The sequence below is a fragment of the Haemorhous mexicanus genome, chromosome 1, assembly GCF_027477595.1.
Source record: "Haemorhous mexicanus isolate bHaeMex1 chromosome 1, bHaeMex1.pri, whole genome shotgun sequence".
NCBI classification, from domain to species: Eukaryota; Metazoa; Chordata; class Aves; order Passeriformes; family Fringillidae; genus Haemorhous; species Haemorhous mexicanus.
In genome coordinates this window covers 139668118-139688204 of record NC_082341.1, presented here as the reverse complement: position 1 = coordinate 139688204, position 20087 = coordinate 139668118, and the positions used below count along the sequence as shown (strand labels likewise).

Sequence of the window (20087 nt, the reverse complement as noted above, 5' to 3'; positions counted from 1 at the left end):
AAACATATAATTAGTTCACTCAATTACTCTAAAAACTTAATATGAAAAACTGATTTTAAAAATATTTCAGTAGTATTACTGAATTGATAGTGTACAATTCTGACATCCACAGAGAAGTACTAAATTCTCATCTTTCGCATGTAAGCCTCTATTATTATACCTTCATAACTGACAAAGAAACACAGCCATTAGCTTACCAACTAAAGTTAACCAATAACTCAAAATGTCAGAAGTTGTGCAAGTGTCAAACAATTCAAGTATGAAAACCAACATTTTAATTCTCTTTGCACACCAATAACCTGAGAATATAAAAGCCAAGATCAGTTTTCATTGGTTTTGTCCCCTTTGGCTATACTGCCTATCCAAGCTGTGCAAAGCATAGACAAGCATTCCCAAAGATGGCAATCCACCTTTTGTTCCCTTGCATTGTCTGATGTCTTTTGTCTGAAATGCTTTAATAGGAAGAACCATTGCCTGCATTTTTGACATTCTAGAAACTTACTGACATCTCTTGTATTGCCATAAAATAGACTCACTAAATAGCAAACATTTACTAAAATGTGGGAAGGTGACATTACTAGCTTTTTAAAGGGGGAGCATAATACACCAGTAAGTCATCAAAATTCTGATTTCTTACCCTGGGAAAGTACCAAACCTTTTCAAATGCTCAGTTCAAATTAACAGTATCATCAGGAAAGGCCTTTCTGGTAAATAAGCTAGAGCAACTTAGTTGCTTCAAGCTAGCATTTTTGTTTTATTGTATCACTTAATTTAGCCCAGCAACTGTTATTTCATGTCAGATGAGACTTCATCCAAATTCAGAACAATCACTAATGAGAGATTCAGTCACAAACCTGCACACTTTATATGCTGCCAGGCTGCTTAGTATGCTTTCCACAGGTCTTGCATAACAGAAATAATTATACCAATACTCTTTCCTTTGTGTAAAAAGATTACACTTGCACATTAGGTTTATGAACATTCACTGAAGAAAAAACTTAAAGAATAGAGCTTGTCTTATTGACATAGCAACATTTTAAAAATATCCCCATCTGTAGGAACTTCTGTAACTTTTTTTTCCAATTTGACTTTTTACATATTTTAATAACTTCTTCTCTACCTCTCCCACAGCAAAGTTGATCCTTATTCTCACAGAGTCTTCTTTAGTTCAAACAGTCCTTAAAAGCTGGTAAGTATTGTTTTTATAACATCGTTAGACTCTGGCTAAAGTGCAGTATTGGTCCTAAGGGAAACAATTAAAACAAGGGATACTATTACTTTTTAAAATATCTGTGCAAGTTGTATCTATATATCTATGTATCTAGATACATGTTAAAAACCACATTCTTTGTAAACTGAATTTCAGATAGTTTTTAAACTGCTACAGGGTATGCTAGAATAACATTTCAATTCATTTAGGTATTATATCTCCATTCTACTCCACTACCACAGAGGAAAGTCAAGAGACTATTACTTCAAAAATGTGTTATTTAGTAACACACATTTTATAGAACCGTTTGTTTCAACAAACCAATTTCATATTTTGCAAGTAGCCTGGCTAAAAATAAATATAAAAACAATACATGGAAGATAAAGAATAAGAACATGTTAATAAATTAAAAAAACCAAACAAACAACTCAACAGCAGCCTTAAAGAAGCATGCTTCAAAACCCACTAAGATGTAATTCTTAAGAATTAGACTCTCCTGTCACAAGGAGAGTCTAAATGAAAACTATCTTCCACATTTACCAGTGGGAAAAAGCACAGTATATTGTCAAGATCACTTCTTCCCTATCCTCAAGCTGTTGTTTCGCAGGTCTCACTGAAAACTTTTTCCTTTAGATTCTACTACCTATTAAACAGTACTACAAAAATTCTGTTTGGGAAAACAACACGGAAAAATCCCAGGTCCTTTCATGTATCTAATAAACAGCAAAGCCACTGTTTTTGCTCCCTCCCCTTCACTATAAACATGAGAATGGGACAACAATGGACTCATGTCCACGGACTTAGAAGTATTATCCGACCTTTATAGACTGACTTCTGAGAAGGTAATGGTAAGTCAGGAAATTTACACTTCTCTAATTGTATGCCCATGCAAACTCTTGGCCTTGGTACTTAGGCATAAAGCACATTTTTTTGTGAAAAAATGCATTACTCCAAGGGAAAAGAAAGGGGAAAAAAACCACCTTAAAACTGCTGAACTCCTTCATGCTCAAAGTAGTTTCTATTATCTAATGCAAATGGAATACCAGTAATTTCAAAGATAATGAAAATTTGTGACTTGGCATCCTGTTTACATATTCAAAATTTAAACTCCCAGAAACTGTCTCTGCACCACAACACTTAAAGACTGCAATAACAGACATGAACATACTACACTGAAAATTACCAGAGTGCATTTACGATTAACTGCCTGGTGCTTTCTTCCCTTCTTCCCATACCAGAGACGAGACATTTCCCTTCCAAAAATAAAACGCGACTAAAAAAAGAAACGAAACCAAACCCCCGGTTCCAGGCTGTTTGAAAGCATTCTCTGTACCTGCTGTCAGCTCCAGGCAGAGGCAGAGCCCCACGACGCCGTGACAGGATAGTTTGCTGGACGCTCACATTTGACTGACAAGGCAGGGAGCAAATGAGCGAGTGTGCAGCAGGGGATGTATCGCAAATGATGACGATACACCAGGAGGAAGGCTTCCTGTGCTCAAGTGTGGTTGCAGAGCACTAGTTTGTTAAAAGGCAAAAGTATTTAAAGATACAGAGCTGAATTGTTCGTACACAATATTGAAGAACACAAAAATAATCCCCGAGAACTGACTGCAATATTTGGATATAAGTAAACAATTTCTAATGGAAAAGTGCTTGCATTCAATATTAAACTAATAGTTTGTCTTCCTTATGCTGACAACCTTACATAAACGCTGTAAGTAATTTCTGAGAGTCCAAAACCAGTTAGAGTGGTCAGTGAAGATTTAAAATATTATTTTTTATTATTTGGAAACTGCTAGCCTTGCAGCCTTTTCAGTTTGTAAGCTACAAGAAGAAAATGAATACTTTTGTCTATAAGCTAAATTTGTTGTATGGGTTAAATGCTAATCTCAGCAAGAAAGTATTTTTGGAATCATGATTACTTTTTCCCTTAGGGAAGGATGTTTATTTAAACAAGCATGTGCAATACTAAAAAGCATGATAACCCTGTAAGAATCTCCTTGCAGTAGCACTTGCAGTCTTTCTACCCCACACCCAACATGAAACACCTCCCTTTCCCCCACAACATCCCCCAAAACAAACAACAACCACAAAAATAATCTCCACATCACCTATGCTCCAAGTTCTGTGGGAAACTATTAAACAGGCCAGGGCAGCAACAGAACAACATTAAATCATTGCTTGCTCAGGCTGCTGCGCTGTGATCTAAAAGCCAAGACATCCAAGCAGAGCAAACCAGAACCAGAACTTGTATTTCACTGCAAATTATGTATTGGAACACCTCACCCTGCACCACTGTCTAACATTCAGATGGATAAAATGTTTTTCTTTTCATTAAAACCTTTTATGGGAGCTGGCATCTGTAAAAGCAAATTTGTTCTAACTTATCAGAAGCATTAAGGTGGCAAGTAAAAACATTGCTATCATTGGAACATTGAAGGTGGGATTTGGGAAATTCAAATATGTAGCAATGATTTGACTAAATATATAGTCAAATGGTGTATGATTCCACTTATTTATGTGCTTGAGTTTTTTAATTTGGTTTAATTTTCAAATAATAAGTGAACTAATACTGAGGCTTAAAATAAGAACAAAAACCAGACACCCTTAAAACTGTTTCAAATGAGAATTATCATCAATACAAAAATATAATTCAAGCTACAGACATCACCCCCTTCTCTGCCAAGTATGGGAAATCTTAAAGGAATGGAGAATATGCAGCAAAAGTGTTTCAAACTTTCTTTGGAAATAAAACCTTTAAGGCTGAAAGCAAGAGCTAGTAATACAAATAACTCTTCCACAGCTTACTTTATCAGTCATCTGTTCCCTGCCCTTCAAGAAAAAAAAAAAATTCTTCCCTAGCACAAGCCAACACATTGTTTCTGGCAAGGAAGAAAAGAATCCGCATAACTGAATCCTTTTTCATCCTGCAACATTTAATCTTAAACAATTTTAACAATTTGCTTATAAGTTTAAAGCTTCTCTCTGAATAAAAACTACTTTTCTCATAGCTTCTCAAAAGGATTTTAAAAACTTGCTCAAAAGAAAAGCAAGCAACTCACTTTTTCACTTAATTACAGCTGCCAAGTTTAATGGGAATGAATGCACGAGTAACTTTGAGACCCCCTGACAGTGTTTTGCTCTTCAGCCCTGCAGCAGCAGCTGTCCCCAGGAGCTTGCAGCTGCCCTCAGCTGGGAGCATCTGCTGCAGAGGGAGTGGCAGAACCTGAGCAGCACCGAGACACAGCATACTCAGGGAAGTGGCAAAATTGCCACAAAATCTCCACCCTAGCCACAGAAAGAAGCCCATATGAGAACTCTGACCTCAGTAGTAACACTTAGTTAAAGATTAATAAACTGCCCTTTTATTTTTTCATGCATTTGGGATTAAAGTACAGATCTGTTAACTGGAATCAGAACCTCATATCTTGCTGCAATTAACGTAGGCCTTGCCATCAGTGTTCTTAATAAAAGATTCTAATGAGGAGCACAAGCTCACACATGACCCGTGCAGAACAGCAGCAACCACTTAAGGGCATCCACCTATTTCTTCCATAGACAATGGAGCAACAGAACATGTATCTAATTACACTGAATGATAATCTTGTTATTGTCATTGTTGATTCATAACCAAGATGAACATCTCTACACAATCAATGCACATAGTCCTTTCAGGATTTTACCTCACAACATTGCTTCTTCTAATAAACTAATCTGTCTCAAAAAAAAATACTTAAGCAGTAGCAGAGAAAAAGCAGAGTAACAACAAATAAAGGTACAACTTACGGAATGTCTTATTTCCATTCCAAACCAATTACCTGGTTTAGACCTTTTGCCATACCAGATTTCAAGTGATCACATGACAAGATAACATAACATTGAAACAGGGCAGTAACCCTCAACTTCAGTAGCAAGACGACACCAGGTGTGGAAAAAGGTTTTTGCAGCTGGATAAGAAGGAACTATTTTGTTTTGCATAGTCACTAACAATGTCCTGATACCACAGCAACAGAAAAGTCGTAACACTGAGTTCTACAATCCCTACACTTAACATTCATGCTTTTTGAGTGAGGTTACATTAGTAGAAAATATATTTCTCATGCTCCACCCCTCTTAAGAGACAGAGGTTAGCCCAGAAAGATAACAGGACAGGCAGGAAGGGGCCTGTTTATTTACAGTTTATTTACAACTTGCTGTTGTAAATAAACAGTTTATTTACAACTTGCTGTTAATTCCATATGAATAAGTGTAAAGTTCAGGAGTAATGAAGTTCGAATGCAGTCGAAATAAAAATATTAAAAATCAGGTACTGGCTTCTATACAAAATTACTTCTCTGTCTTCTAGTACAAGTGAGTCTTTGTAAAAATTATTGGAGGTGAAGCTAACATTCAATTACAGTTAAGTAAGGTCTGATCCCTTTTCCCTTTACAAGTACAGGAAACACTAAAACATTACAAAAAGCTATCTCCTGTAGTGTCAATACAACATGGACTGGCACAACTTCTTAGCTGGTTGAGAAAGTTTCCATAAGAAAGGAAGTCTAATTTGAGAAGTCATCCTTTGTTTCCTGTCAACAGCTTAAGGAAAGGGGGGGGGGGGGGGGGAAGTATTTTTCCATTTTCCATCACAAAGTTTTCCTGAGGATTTTCAAAGGTATGCTGAAAGCCATTAAGAATCTCAAAAGCACAAGCTTTTTAGCTGAATGGCTCTGCTTTAACTCTTAGCAGAGGGACCACCCAGATCCCTCTATTCGATCCAAGAACTCAATTAGCCAACTGCACATTCATGACTCCAACTACAGGACAGCTCCAAGTCATAAAAACCTCTGAATTTTCACTTACAAGTTATAAATAGATTTGAAATAGATTAAGTAGTGACAATAAATGCAGCAAAACAAGAAATATCCTAATGCATGAAGTTGAGAGACAGTACAATATCATTCAAGTTAACTGAAAAAGAATGAAATTGCAAAGAATGAAAATTACCAATCTCTGCAAAGAGATTGGATTATGTAAATAGGCACCAAAGTTCTCTTCTCCAACCACAACAAATTAACAGAAACTCTTCTACTATCGCACATGACTGCTAAAATTGAAGAGACTCATCCTCCAGTAAAAGAGCAAAGCCTATTGGAAATTCTGTGGTAATGCACAGCAACACATGCATAGTGACACATCCAATTTCTTAACTGACAATACACAACGTAAAAACCAAATAACCATCTAGCTTGTAATTCATTATCATAAAGAGATAGCTGCTCCAGAAACATATTGGAAAAAAATACTCTTCTTCTGAAGACTGTTAGCATGGTTCATCTTTACACATCCTGTGCAATATTTCATTCAAGAAGCCAACAAGTTTCAGGCTTCCTCTTCTCTCTGCTCATCCAGTATTATCCAACTTGTCACACAGCATTATGTACATATCACATTTTAAAATGCAAGACACAACAAGCAGATGTTGCACCAGCATCCAAGCACTGAAGTATACAGCAAAGAATGGAAGCAAATTTACAGAAAGAACATGATTAAGAAAACCAAAAATTTAGGTTGCAGTGCATTCAAAAACTGCAATATCCACTTTAATATAGAAACATTGTAGGTTCCAGTCCAGATCCAATAATGAACTTAACACCTGAAAAAGGCTTCAAGATTGGGATATTGGACATAGGTGCTTATCTAACCAGGAGACAATCACTGTTTGTGACCTTCACATTTCCATAAATACACAGAAATAGAATTCTGAGACACTCCAGAAGCTACAGGTTCAGTAACATTGGATGGCAGAGCGTCCAAATCAAATACCATTTCAAGAAGACAGAACTTCAACTGCAACTAATGGCTTGATCTACCAAGCATTTTCAAACCACGTCTTAAGTTCTAACTGAAATTCAGTTGGACAAGTGAGTTACTGCTTTCCAGAAGCATTGTGTCCACGTTTCCTACAGACATTCAATAGGCAAAACCAAAGGTAATTACTATGAAATGCAAGTTCAGAACATGATCTACCATGTCTAGAAAAAAATATTTGCAAGTATCTATAAACTCAAGCTTCATTTTGGAAATAAACTTCTAGACAGTTAAAAATCAAATTTTCTGTAATTCCTCCACAATTAACAAAGTTAATGAAAAAAATCAAACTGATGAACTTCCAACTACTTTAAGACCAGTGTGTGGGTCATAAGAAATTTCCCATTTCAAATATCTGTGAATGAATATTTATGTTTTCATGAATGAGTATTTATATTTTCATGGACATTAAGTAGGACTCAGTCTTGAATAATGGCAATGAGATTAAGTGACAGGGAAGGGAAAGAAAGAATCAATGCTTTAAACAAGAATTACTGTAATGCAGAGCAATTCAAGTGTTTCCTTAATAGATTTCACGTTTAAATAGGAACCTACTATAAACACTACTTGAACTTAAAAAGGAAAAAAGATTAGACCATAAGTACCAATGGAAATTGTTTCTGAGACACTGCACAACAGAAGGAGTCAGCTTGCTGTCAAGTCTTGCCATGTTTAGATGCAAGTACAGAATATGCTTAGAAGAACAAGTTTGTTTATTAACACATAACAGTATTCATCATTTGTGCTAACAGATATAGAATGCCATTAGCACATGAACTTAGACACATCAAGTAAAAAAAAAAACCACAAGATAAATATACCTTATAGCTCAGTACAGATGGTAAAAAAAACCAGCACTAAAACAAAAAACCCAACAACCCCAAACAAGTCAAAACACCCTCTTTCTTGGTGTAAGCCCATTCACTAAAGTACAAGATAAAAGAGATAATAGAGAAAAATAGATGGGGATAACACAACTGAGAATTTAGCATCACTTTCATTTTTTAGACAGTATATTAAATAAAGTTATTGCCTATTCATTTCTAATGGATACCAGAGACAAGTCTATAGTACGGGCTGATATTAAGTGAAAAAGTATCCTTTTTAAAAAGCTTTGCAAATGACACAGGCAGGAAGACAAATACTGAGTAACAACATCAGCAACAGCAGCTGCAAGGTCCTCAGAGTGTTTCAGACTCTGTGAATTAGTCACCCTTACTGATGGTAACATGAGAGAGCAGTAGATTCATAGTTATTTCTAGTAAGTCAATTTTCTATCAAGGGTGCATCACATAAAAAGAGAAAGTTAAAGGAATTGCTAGGCTTTTCCCTGACACTATGTACAATGCAGCATTTGATCAAAGTAGAAGCAAGCAGACAAAAACTGAAGTTTGAATAAGCATTCAGTCCTATTCATTGATAAATTAATAAACCAACACCTACTACTTATTTCATGTTACTGATCTTTGCCTTTGCTTATTACTTCTTCCCATCATTTCTTTTCCACCAAACAAGCATAGAGTTTCTCAAAGTCTACTGATAAAAAGCTGCACCTGAATGTATTAACAGAACTTGCAAAGAAACAAAAGCTGTTTCAGAGCACCACATCTGGGTTACCCATTAATCCTCTTCCCTGTTCTTCTAGTTTTAAGATACTGTACAATGACAGCAGGAAGAACACGTCTTGGAAAAGTATTTCCCTGCCTTCATCCTTTGCTAAATGAACAGTACTTTGTCATGCATTTCCACTTCCCTTCCACCCAGAGTTCTCCCATCCTGTGATCTGAAAAAGGCAGCCTATTTTTCAGCCAAATACCCAGTAAAATGCTTCAATTTTACTGTTCACCTGCTATTTTAGATTGCACCTGGAGCAAAAACTGACAGAAGAAAAGCTTGTTGCATTGAAGGAAGGAAGTACAGTGATTGAAAATAATGACTGAAATTCAGTGGAAATAATGGGTATGACAACAATGGCTACAATTCCCCGTATTTACTTATATTTTCTAGCACACATGTTAAAAGCCACTAAAATGCAGTTTTATGTAACAACAGCTCAAACCATCCAGTACTGTCAAACATTTCTGATTAGAAAGCTTTTAAGAGCTTTCAAATTTGTGCTAAAAGTCAGTCATAGGAAGTCACATTACACAAATTAAAATGCACATAAGACCACATTTGCATTTCTTGTACTTGCATAAACTTTTTAAATAAAGTTATCCATCTCACTAAACACATTATCACATAAATCCAGAAAATTATGTGATAATATTAAGAAAACCAGGCTTTACAATTTCACATAACACATAGAAATTACAATATTTTTGAAATGTTTCCTATGACTTTTTCCAGAGAAGACCTAAATAGAGACTTAAGGTGTGGCCTCATTCTGTGGTAAATAACTTACAGATTTTAATACTTGTAAAAAATGTATTGCCTCAACTATTTTCAGAACTAGTTTCTAAAATCCATCATGAAAAAACATTCCATCCTGAAAAAAACATTTTCACTCTCTTCTGTGGAAATTATTCTGTAGTTATATAAATGTGTCAAATTACTTTAGAGCTCACTAAAGGAGAGATACACTGTGCTTTAAACCATAATATAGATCACTATTCACTGATACCCTTGTTCCAAAATGCAAAATTTTAAAACTCCAAATACTTACAAGGGCTTTGAGCAAGAGTTAGCACCAAAATACACTGCTAGTAAAAACTCGAGTAATACATATGCTGAAAATATGGAAGTTAAAAAGACTTTTATGATACTAATTTCAATGTCTCAAAGCAAAAATGCTCCACGCAAAATCACTGAGTTGCAGGGAATCTTTTGCAACCATGGCCTAATTCTTCAACTAGCTACATTTCAACTCTGAATCCAGAGTTCTGTGGTTCTAGGTTTTGGAGCTAAGCAGAAAACTACTACCTGTAGTTAGACTATTACAGTTCTTTAAAATTTCTTTCACACTCTACATAAAACAGTATAGACTTCCTTAATTTCAACATGTTCCACTGCAGGGTAGTGGGAAGAAAAACAAAAGAAATCTTACAGTCAGAGATTGCAATTACTGTCCAAAGACTCAAACAGTGCTGATGGGATACTTCTACAATATATACATATGACAAGAATCATCAAACTTTTGACCAACACTTGAATGTACAAGACTGAAAGTACTTTAACTGCATGTACACTACAAAACAAAGCCACGTAGACGTGTAAAGATGTGTCCATAGAAACACAGTGGACACAGAATCACATGAGAGAAATGTGCTTATTATTAAAAAAAAAGAAATAGTTCCAGTTACAATATATTTCTAAAACACAGTCAATAGCATTATAATGTGTGAATAAGTCACAACTGAACAATTAATTACTAAATTATTGAAAAGACATGTCATTAATAGCTGTTCTTTTCCTCTTTTGTGTCCCATCCCTTTTTTAGAGTCTTACTAATAAACATTGAACACTCTAAACACAGGAATAATAAATATCAGAAAACTGTCAGTTTATGAGACTGAAAATTAAGTCTGCTTCACCAAAATTCCAAATTTGTTGCTGTACTCATATTCCTTTCCCTAGGAGTTTTAAGTTACAACTTGCTCCATATAAAAATAGTTTGGAATTGTGAAATGTTGCCCTGATCTGATGTTAGAGTAAAGCTTTAGGATGGCATAAATTGAACAGCCATGATCATGATAATCAGACTTACAAGATGGTTTTTTTTTTTCCACTTGGAAAATATTTAATACTATTTTAATATGCTCTAATGAGTGTATCAAAAAAAAAAAAATCCTTGATACTGCTCTTCCTTACCTCCCATTCCTTAGCAGCATCTTCAGTACTTGATTCTTCGCTAGTTTCAGGCTCTTCCTTCTTTTTTACCACTATAAATCCAGGTTCCCGAAGAGACTCCCCAGTATCTTCTGCATATATTTCTGGACTCCACTGGATAAAGAAGACATACAAGTGATCTGTCCTAGAAAAGTCAAGTTATGACACAGAAAAAAAAATAAGGTAAGTTTGTGATGTTTAATAATATTGAGTATTTAAAGTTAAAATAAAAATACTATTTCATATTTTACTACATATTAGAGAGACATTTAGAAAAAAACTAGCTAGTTCTTTAGGTTATTTTTAATTTTTGAATATATGAAGCTGACTCTGGAGAAAAAAAAAACAGGAAACAAGTTGGCAATAGATTAGCTGTGATTTCACATATAAGTATGATCATTCAACCACTTCTGTCCAATTTCATACCTCTGCTTAAAACTGAAATAACTCCAAAAATAAAACACAGACTTTTGTTATCTTATTTAGAAAGAGTTACATAAAACCAAACAAAATTAGAATTTAAAAAATGTCTGCATGTTTGTTTTCTTTATGCCTGAAGAACAGCTGACCACCTCCAAGACATAATCAGAATTATACAAATTGTGGGAAGTACTACAGATGGGGGGGAAGACTGCTGAAAACACACATAAATATATGAATCATAAAATCATAAACTTCAGACTATTCTAACTATAGTAAGTATCAAGATTCAAATTTACCTCATTTTAAGTTATGTGCCACAAATGGCACTGTTCTCCAGTTAGAAGAGCAAAATCACCCAAAATTCACAGGAGGAAATTATTTGCAACCCTAAGAGATGTCAGTCTATTCTGTATTTGCTGCAGGTGCACAGACAGAGCACCCAGGAAAAGGACTTGCAGTGCATCCACTAGTATCTCTTGATCATGGAAAAGAGAGTCAGAGCTAGAGCTTTATGGCTCTGGTTACAAGAGTTTGAATATTCCTTATGCCTTTCTCCAGAGATGTTTGCTATATCTGGGTATTGTATTAGCATGAAGAATAATATTTGAGGCTTTCCTTCTCCCTTTGTTAATCCTTGAAAAACTGAACACTTTAAGAACAGCAAGAGATACAGAACTGCAAAGTTTCTCAAAAGTGCAGTTATATTTTTCATGCACCACTGCCCAAAAGATTTCTGCAGATGGGTATGTAGTAACTGCCTCTGAACAGGGTCAGTTATCCAGAATCACCCTTCTTAAGATTGAGGTCCCTGAATAACAATGATAAAAGGGGAGGAAAAAGAGAAAAGGGGCAAATCTTTCTCTGGCAGTAGGAAAGAATAAAACATTCTGGAAGCATAAGTTTAGGTAAATTCTATCACAGAAGTCCAAAACAAGAAGCTACAGAGTCCTCATGGACTGAATGAGGCATCAATTTTAAATTGTCATGCAAGTATGAAAGTTTCTTTAAGTCCCAATTTTAGCTTTTCAAGAACTTTGAGTTATGTACAATTATAGCAAAAAAAAAAAGTTAGAAAAAAAGTACATGAAACTTGATGCTATAAGATTCTCCTTCCCAGACTGGCATCTTTGAGAGTAAGAACACTGAAATAAGGCTTTTCTCTCTTTTGTACCACTCAGTGACAAAGACAACTGGATTGGCACTAAGTATTTTCATCTATGCAGACTAGCATTCAGCAAGGTTAACACCTAATTAAGAAAACAAACTCCCCACTATGAGAACATGGCTTCTTCTTTACATAAAACATAGAACACACATTGAATGAATAAAGAACTGATACTGATAGTATACTACCCCATTCAATTAGAGAGACCCTTCACAGTTGAAAATAATTTCCAAGGAGGTCAGTAAAGACTGAAAAATAAAAAACATTTCTTCCAAAATAGGTGATCAATTCTGCTTTATGCTGAAGGTAAGTACTTGCTACATTAGAAAATAAATCAAAGATACAGTAATCATTTTAATCAACTAATCTAGACATCATTGCCATATAGGAAACATTTATGTTTTCAAATTAAATACGATACTTCTAGAACAAGCAGATTTGAGTTAACTGAAACTAGAAGTAAACTCCTGGCCTAGACAGAATTAACAGCAACAGAATTAGTGGGACAGACCTTTTGACTCAAAACTTTGCATCCTCTCTACCACTTAAGAGGTAGCAGGGGTAGTGTTTAAAAGCAGGTTAGTGATGCACTACCATAGACTCATAATAAGTATCATACTTGAAATAATTTAAGTCCATCACACATTTCCATCCATAGTGGACAAAAAAATAAAAAAAGACTACTGCCTTTCTTGTTGCAGCCAATTTCAGTATAAAATAATTTTATTTCTGTAATCAACCTCTTCTCCTTTAGATTAAAGAACCCCACTTACTTCTAATTTTCTTTATATGTTACACTTTCTAGGCATTAAATAGTCTTGCTGTTTTCCTCTGGACTCTCTCCAATTGATCCATATCTGTCCTCAACTGCAGTGCCCCAACTGGACATTCTATGCCATTCAGCTCAAAAGAAAAGATGGAAAAGCGACTTGATCATTGTGGGTAGGTATTCACACCAGATGATAACTGAAAGTTATTTGTTTCTTTCTTTTCACCCCACTCTTTGACAAGGATGTAACACCCCTAAAAACCACTTCTGGGCTGAAAAGAAGTCAGAGTTTCCTAGCAATAAAGATCATTTTAGAATACAAGGCTGTACCAGTGAGTGAGCATGAAAAATCCCATGTCTTTGACTGAGTTCAAGAAATTCGGGTATTTTTCCAGTAGACATGCTTAAGGTGGAAGGTTTCACCTTCCATATACAAATATAAGACAAAAGAACCCCAGGTAGCTCTTCTGAACTCAGAGAGGATTTTTAGAAAGTTTCCAAATAATGGGAAGCACAGATAAAGACACAAATTTTGCTGCAGAACTTACTTCCTCCACCAGACACCACCTGACTCTTTCTTTTGTAATTGAGTTGCTATAATTTAGTTGCTACAAACAAGAGCCTAAATAATATAATAAGAAACTACTTGCCAAACTCACAAGTAACTCAAGTAAATCAGTAAAATGTCAGTAAGGTAATGAGGTACTCCAATGGCAAATACAATACAAGCCAATCAACAATATCCTCAGACCCTTTTTTGTGATTACTTAGAGAGATACAGTTGCAGCAAAATTTTGCATGGTGCAGAAAAAATGAAAAGTTTAAACACCTACGGGCAATTGCTGATTTTTACAGTTTGCCTCTGTCTTACCTTTCTTGTGGAACAGCAAACCAGTACTCATGTTTTTTGTCCCTTTGTGCATACTGTTGCATTGTTGCACTTGCTTGAGAAACAAATGTTTTTCTCATGGGTTTTCCAACCCTGAGACACAGAAACTTGTGAGATCGATGTCGTCTTTTTTCTTTCATAACAGAAGAACCTAACAATAAAGACAAAGTAAGCTGTCCACAAGGTAACAAAGAGTTTAACAAAATCATTAATTAATTTTATAACAGACAATTGAGGGATATAGGGCATTTATTTAAGTAAGCAGTGGCAGATGGGGCAAGAGAAGTAGTAATAATAACCTGCCCTTTTTTGTTATGAATATCACAACAGCAGAATTAACTTCAGAGTACAACACACTAAATAATTCTAACATTCATTTCTGTTTCCAACTACAGATCACATTGCTACAGCATTTCATCCAAGCTTGCAAGTATTCAGACAGTGTTCTTGATGCATACTTTCAACACTGAATCACCACCCTCCCACTATTAAACAGCTATCCCACATATATGAAAAAGATACTGGGTTAAATATGTATTAAAAAAACCTGTGTTAAATACACTTGAGTCACACGTGTCAGAGCTGTTTGTTAGTTACTTATTGTTTACAAGGGAAAACATTCTGGCCCTACTGATACACGATTAAGAAGAATTTTAATCTTTTAGCTATATCAAACACCTCAATGGTATAAACACCACCTCAGGATGAAGTACACTGGATTTGCAGTACAGGATCTTTCTCTCTGGTAGTATATTTAATTGAACTAGTAGAGTTATATGATTACCCTCAAGGTCTGAATTGTCAACTCAGCACAAGGTAAAGGAAGAAGCCTTCTTAAAGTTCTTTTTTTACTATATTTGCTAAATCTTCCAGCCACAAGAGGCTTTTTTAAAGCAAGGAAAATGTAATTTATTTTTTGACAATAAAGGGTTTATCCTAGCTCTGGTATCACATGTATATACAGATAAGTTTCAGTTTCTCAGGACACACCTTTATCACAGATCCACTAAGCACAGAAAGCATCACCTTCTTGCTCTATAAACATTTTCTCAATGAGATTTTCACCATGAAGTTTAGAATAGCACTGTTCCACAAAAGACTGTTTTTTTTCTAGTAACTATTTAAATGTATGACTCCTAATTTTCTGTTATGTTTTCAGTCAACATTTTAGAATTATACCTGAAGCATATAGTACAGTAAATTAGCCATAATAACATGCATTATTTGGAAGTATTTTATTAATATGTAAGCTCAAAGATAAATTGCCAGATTGGAAAAAAAAAAACCAACACCAAAAGGAAACAAAAATAAACAAAAAAGCCTCGTTAATAGGACTGGCATGCAAACTCTGTGGCAGTGTTAGATAAATACTCTTCAAATGATTTGGTATTTGTGATTTTGGTCCTTTAGAGGCAGCAGATTAGGACTTCCCTGAGCTCAGAGAAGTGGGATTATGGTTCCAGCCATTAGGTAAAATAAAAACAAACAATTTAGCTCTGCCCCAAGTCTCACCATGACTATTTCAGATGCCTTTTTTTTTTAGTGAGTTCTTCCATATCTTCTTGCATATTTGATATAGAATTAATGAGAAAAGACTTCAGCAATGGCTACTGTGTCTCATTCTTCTTGTCTTTTTTTTCAATCTCTGCCAGTATTCAGCTAAGCAGCAAATATTTTGACATGTTATCATTAATGATATTTTAAATTGTTTATACATACACAAAATTATCGATTTTTCCAATTTCTCCAAAGTATCAACCACATCTAGCTTTATTTCAGTCCAGTGGTTAACAAAGGTGTCTATAAAAACAGAAGCTTGGGCAATGAAAAAATGAAAGTAGATTCAAGTGAGACCTTTTTAGTTATTCCAAACATGATGTGTCTACTCAAAAGCATCTACTTGCATTGCATCACCTCAACATTCAGAACAAATATTCAGATCATTAATTTCAAACTCAAATATCTGGCCTCTGCAAAGCTCAAAAAACAATAGTTCTCAAAACCTAAATTCTCAAAACTGCCAAAAAAGATAAAAAATTCAACTAAGTTCCTGCTATATGAAAGTAACAAAAAGACTGTCTAGGTAAGTTATTGATCCAAAACTCACAGTATGACTACTTCAGAGTTTTATTTTGAGAAAGGCTACTTGAAAGCGTTTACTATATTTCAAATTTTAAAGGACCTGGTGTTTTTAGTGACCTACTACTAACAGATACCATATTCAGTCTGACGTTTCTCAAGAGTTATAAAGAAGACCTATGTTTTTCCTTGGTTCTGTTTAAGCTTGTAGAAGCCTGTTCATGCCTGTAGAAGCTTCACAAAATCTGTAGAAGCTTCACTAAATCTGGCCGAGAAATATTACTTCATAATTTATTCATTTATTTGCATTCTGCTAACACAACAAGCAAGAATAAGAGATGCAATTATTCCTGCTGAAGTTGGACTGAATTGGTACAAATCTCCAAAAGACATCCTGTGCTTTTTGTGTTTTTTTCTTTGTACTTTACCCCTTCAACTTTGAGTGAGGCAGCAGCACTATGTGTATATAAGGTTTCTAGCCACCACTCTTCTGTAGGACTGTATGCAGACACTTTTTTGGTTTTATATATATATTTACTCTGAAAATATACAGATCACATAACACAAAAACAACCTGCAGTCAGTCACTGATACAATCTTACAAAAAAACCCCAAAGCTAAAGCATTTAATGCAACTGAGTTACAAATATTCATTTGTAAGAAAAGCAGCAATTGTTCCAAAGAACACTTAAAACCTGAATTTTTTGGAAGTCACAACAAGCAAGTACTGCTACCTGACATCTGCCAGAGGTATTAGAAAGTAGTATTAGTAAGTATATTAGGAAGTAGCCAGAAGCGTTAGAAATAATTCTAATATTTAGGGCATAAAAGCCAAATTTATCACAGAATGATGCAAGTATTGATCTGCTTCAAATTTCAAAATTCAGTTACTTCCTTAAAAGAAGAAAAAAACCCCCAACCCCACCAACCAAAAAAAAAAAACCCCAAAAACCAACATGTAAAAACTATTATATAAGATTTTGAAGTGTAGAGGAACTTCTGTTAACCAAAGAATGTACTTCTATTCAATATAATTTCAACTTTAATAATTAACATAATGAATTTAACCTTCAAATGCACTTCACTTATCTTTAATGCCTGTCACAGACTAATAGTGTTTTCTAGTACCCCAAATATTGCACAATTAAAACAAATAGTTCAGTTATCTCCATTAGTAAGATGGGAAGACACCAGAAAGTAACTTCTGAATTTTTTGGAAAACAAATTCAAATTCATCCAGAAACATATTTAAGCAGTTTAAAGGCATATATTTCTGTATGATAAAAACTTGAACAGACTTTAATGGTAACTTCCAACTAATAATCCCAGGACCCTGATCTTTGCAGAAGAATCAAGGCACTCAAGAAATAAAACCTAGCTGTTCATTGTATCCACAGCACTAGCTTCCTAATATCTAGCCCTTATTTTTCCTGAATCATGCTTTTTGGATGCTTAACCTTGTTCTAGTCAGCAGCAAAGTAAGACAAGATGCAAGTGAAACAGGATTCTGAAAGCATCAAATATTTTCTTGATAAGTTTATGTAAAGTTTAACTTTGGAGTATCTTCAAGCCAATGAGAAATATAACCAGCACATAGAGAAATATGGTGTACAGAATGAAAGAAATCCAAAATTTCCATTAAACTGGAGAGTGATATATTTTAAATCTGAGGGTTAATATCATTCCCATAAATACCCACTGACTCACCTTCTAACCGCCCATCTCCTGCAGACACAGCTTTCTGACTGATCTCTTTTTGGGAATCCTGGTGCATGTTTTCTCTTTGCTGTTTTGTTTGTTGCATAGTGTGGGTCTTCCAGAGCTTGCGGAGCTCTTCAACTTCTGCCTCTGAGTCTTGACTTTGCTCTCCCACTACTTTTCCTTTGCTAGGTGTCTCTTTCTTTTGAGAGTCTGTGGTATCTTCACAACCCGGACATGCCTCTTCCATCTCATTATCTGCTTCTTTTCCTAGTGAGGAACCCTGATCCTTGCTCCCTTCTGTCTCCTTGCTGCGCTCCTCACTACCCTGTGATCTTTGCAAAGACTGCTGAAGGACATCTGCAGTGTTTTCAGCAGGTTCTTGTCCTCCCTTTACAGACATTTTAGCACTTTCTGAACTTAAGTGGGTACCAAACTGTTTAACACCTACAACCATTTCGGCACTGGGCTTTAAGTCACTGGCAGCTTCATTGGAGTCTGAAATGACTGTTAAACATTCAGCACTAGTCTGGTTTATTGTTTGGACAGATTCTGATGATGCTCCAGAAGATTTATCTTGTCGAAGCTCATCTGAGGAAACAAGTTCCTCCCGTATTGGAGAGAGTTCTGATTCTGTGAATACATCTTCTGAAAGAGACTCCTCTGTGCTTCGTGGGGCAGTACTAGCACTGTCGTTGCCTGTGTCCCGAACCCTGGAATCCGTGTCATCTGTATTGCTCTTTGCAGCTTTCTTGGAATGACCAAGTTCCCTTACTGACAGCTGTTCTACATCTCTGTTGAGCAAAATAAGAATGTTGTTATAATAAGTACCTCTAAAGTATCAAGCTCTTTGCTTCACTGTTTTGTTCAAGTTCTTAAAACAAACAAATACCCTAAAAACCAACCTAATCCAGAGCATTAATAATAAACAAGCATAAAATGTCATATCATAATGGTAAATGTGGCTGACCTTTTGCCAGCACAAAACAGCTGGGACTTCCCAAGTTCATGACATGACTTTCACAAGAAACTCTCCTATGAAACTAACAAGACTGTGAGAGGCACTTAAAGTGTAAAAAAAAATAAAAACCAAAGTAAAACCAACAAAAAGCTACACACAACCATAATTTCTAAAGGTAAAAATCATCCACAGTTTTTTAGGTTTTGTCTCCCCAAGCAGTCAGTGCAATTGTACAGACATGTCCCACCCTCCAAGGAAAGTGACACCTAGCTCACAGGTAAGATGTGGATGGCAGGAATCATCTGGTCTAACCTTAGATATCAAAGCCAGAAAATGCAGAATAGTAGGAACCATCAAAGTATATCTCACTATTTTGCCCATAGAAAATACCTGAAACAGTGTTTAGTGTCTTCAGTAGGTACCTAATTTTGAGGATACCATTGTTTTGCAAAATAAATCCCAAACTACCTGATACAACTGAAGACGCTGATAAATAGTGTAAAAAAAAAACAACAAGCATAAAAATTTCTTTTACTCAGAGGAAATAATCTTGCTTAAACCTGCTTTTCAAAGTAAACTAACTAGAAATTCTATGACTTTTAGAAGCGGAAAACTAGAAAGGTACTATGAACACCCTCAAGTAGACCTACAGAACTCAAGCTTTTCCCTGTTGTCAAAAAACTTGGGCAACACACAGCCATCACAAAAAATTCTCATATTTAAACTTACTCATGACTAGAGTTCTCAATGTCAACTTCTCTGCTATCAGAAGCACACCAACTCTTCCATTACCTAGTACTAAATGCTTTGAAGAAGATTGTATATTAATCTCTGTTTTGAAGGACAATAAATTCACTCCACAGTCTCACAAAACTTCATATCAATTAGATCATATTACTGAGATGCTGCTAAAACTCGGGATGTTTACAAAGCATATGCACCCTCTTACCTAAATGTTAACATGAAACTTGTAGTAAGCTTTAGTTGACTGAATGATTTTGCTTACAAAGAATGTGGATTCAGCTTTAGAAATCATTACCTATTAGACCAGGCCATTTCTTTAAATTTGCAGGATTATGCTCATTATAGGTGCTCTTATAGAAGCACAATGTAAGGTTCATGAAATCTGCAAAACATCTGTATGCAGTCAGATGTTTTTGTCCAGTTTCAGCAGAGATTGCGGTTGATATATAGAAAGCATACAACACAAAATTT

At 35.2% G+C, this 20087-nt stretch overlaps 1 protein-coding gene across 14 annotated transcripts in view; it reads right to left on the bottom strand.

The window, feature by feature from the left end:
- The window catches only part of OXR1 (oxidation resistance 1), a 264414-nt gene that overhangs the window by 20582 nt on the left and 223745 nt on the right, over positions 1-20087 (bottom strand). For 12 of the 14 annotated variants that reach the window (XM_059865204.1, XM_059865222.1, XM_059865245.1 and 9 more), the window contains 3 exons: positions 17921-18705; positions 14117-14285; positions 10871-11033 (listed from right to left, as the gene is read on the bottom strand). In XM_059865204.1, coding sequence (XP_059721187.1) covers positions 10871-11033; positions 14117-14285; positions 17921-18705 — 1117 coding nt within the window. Of the gene's footprint in view, positions 1-2393; positions 2528-10870; positions 11034-14116; positions 14286-17920; positions 18706-20087 lie in introns of those variants that run through there. The other 2 variants (XM_059865305.1, XM_059865297.1) reach the window with 2 other exon arrangements.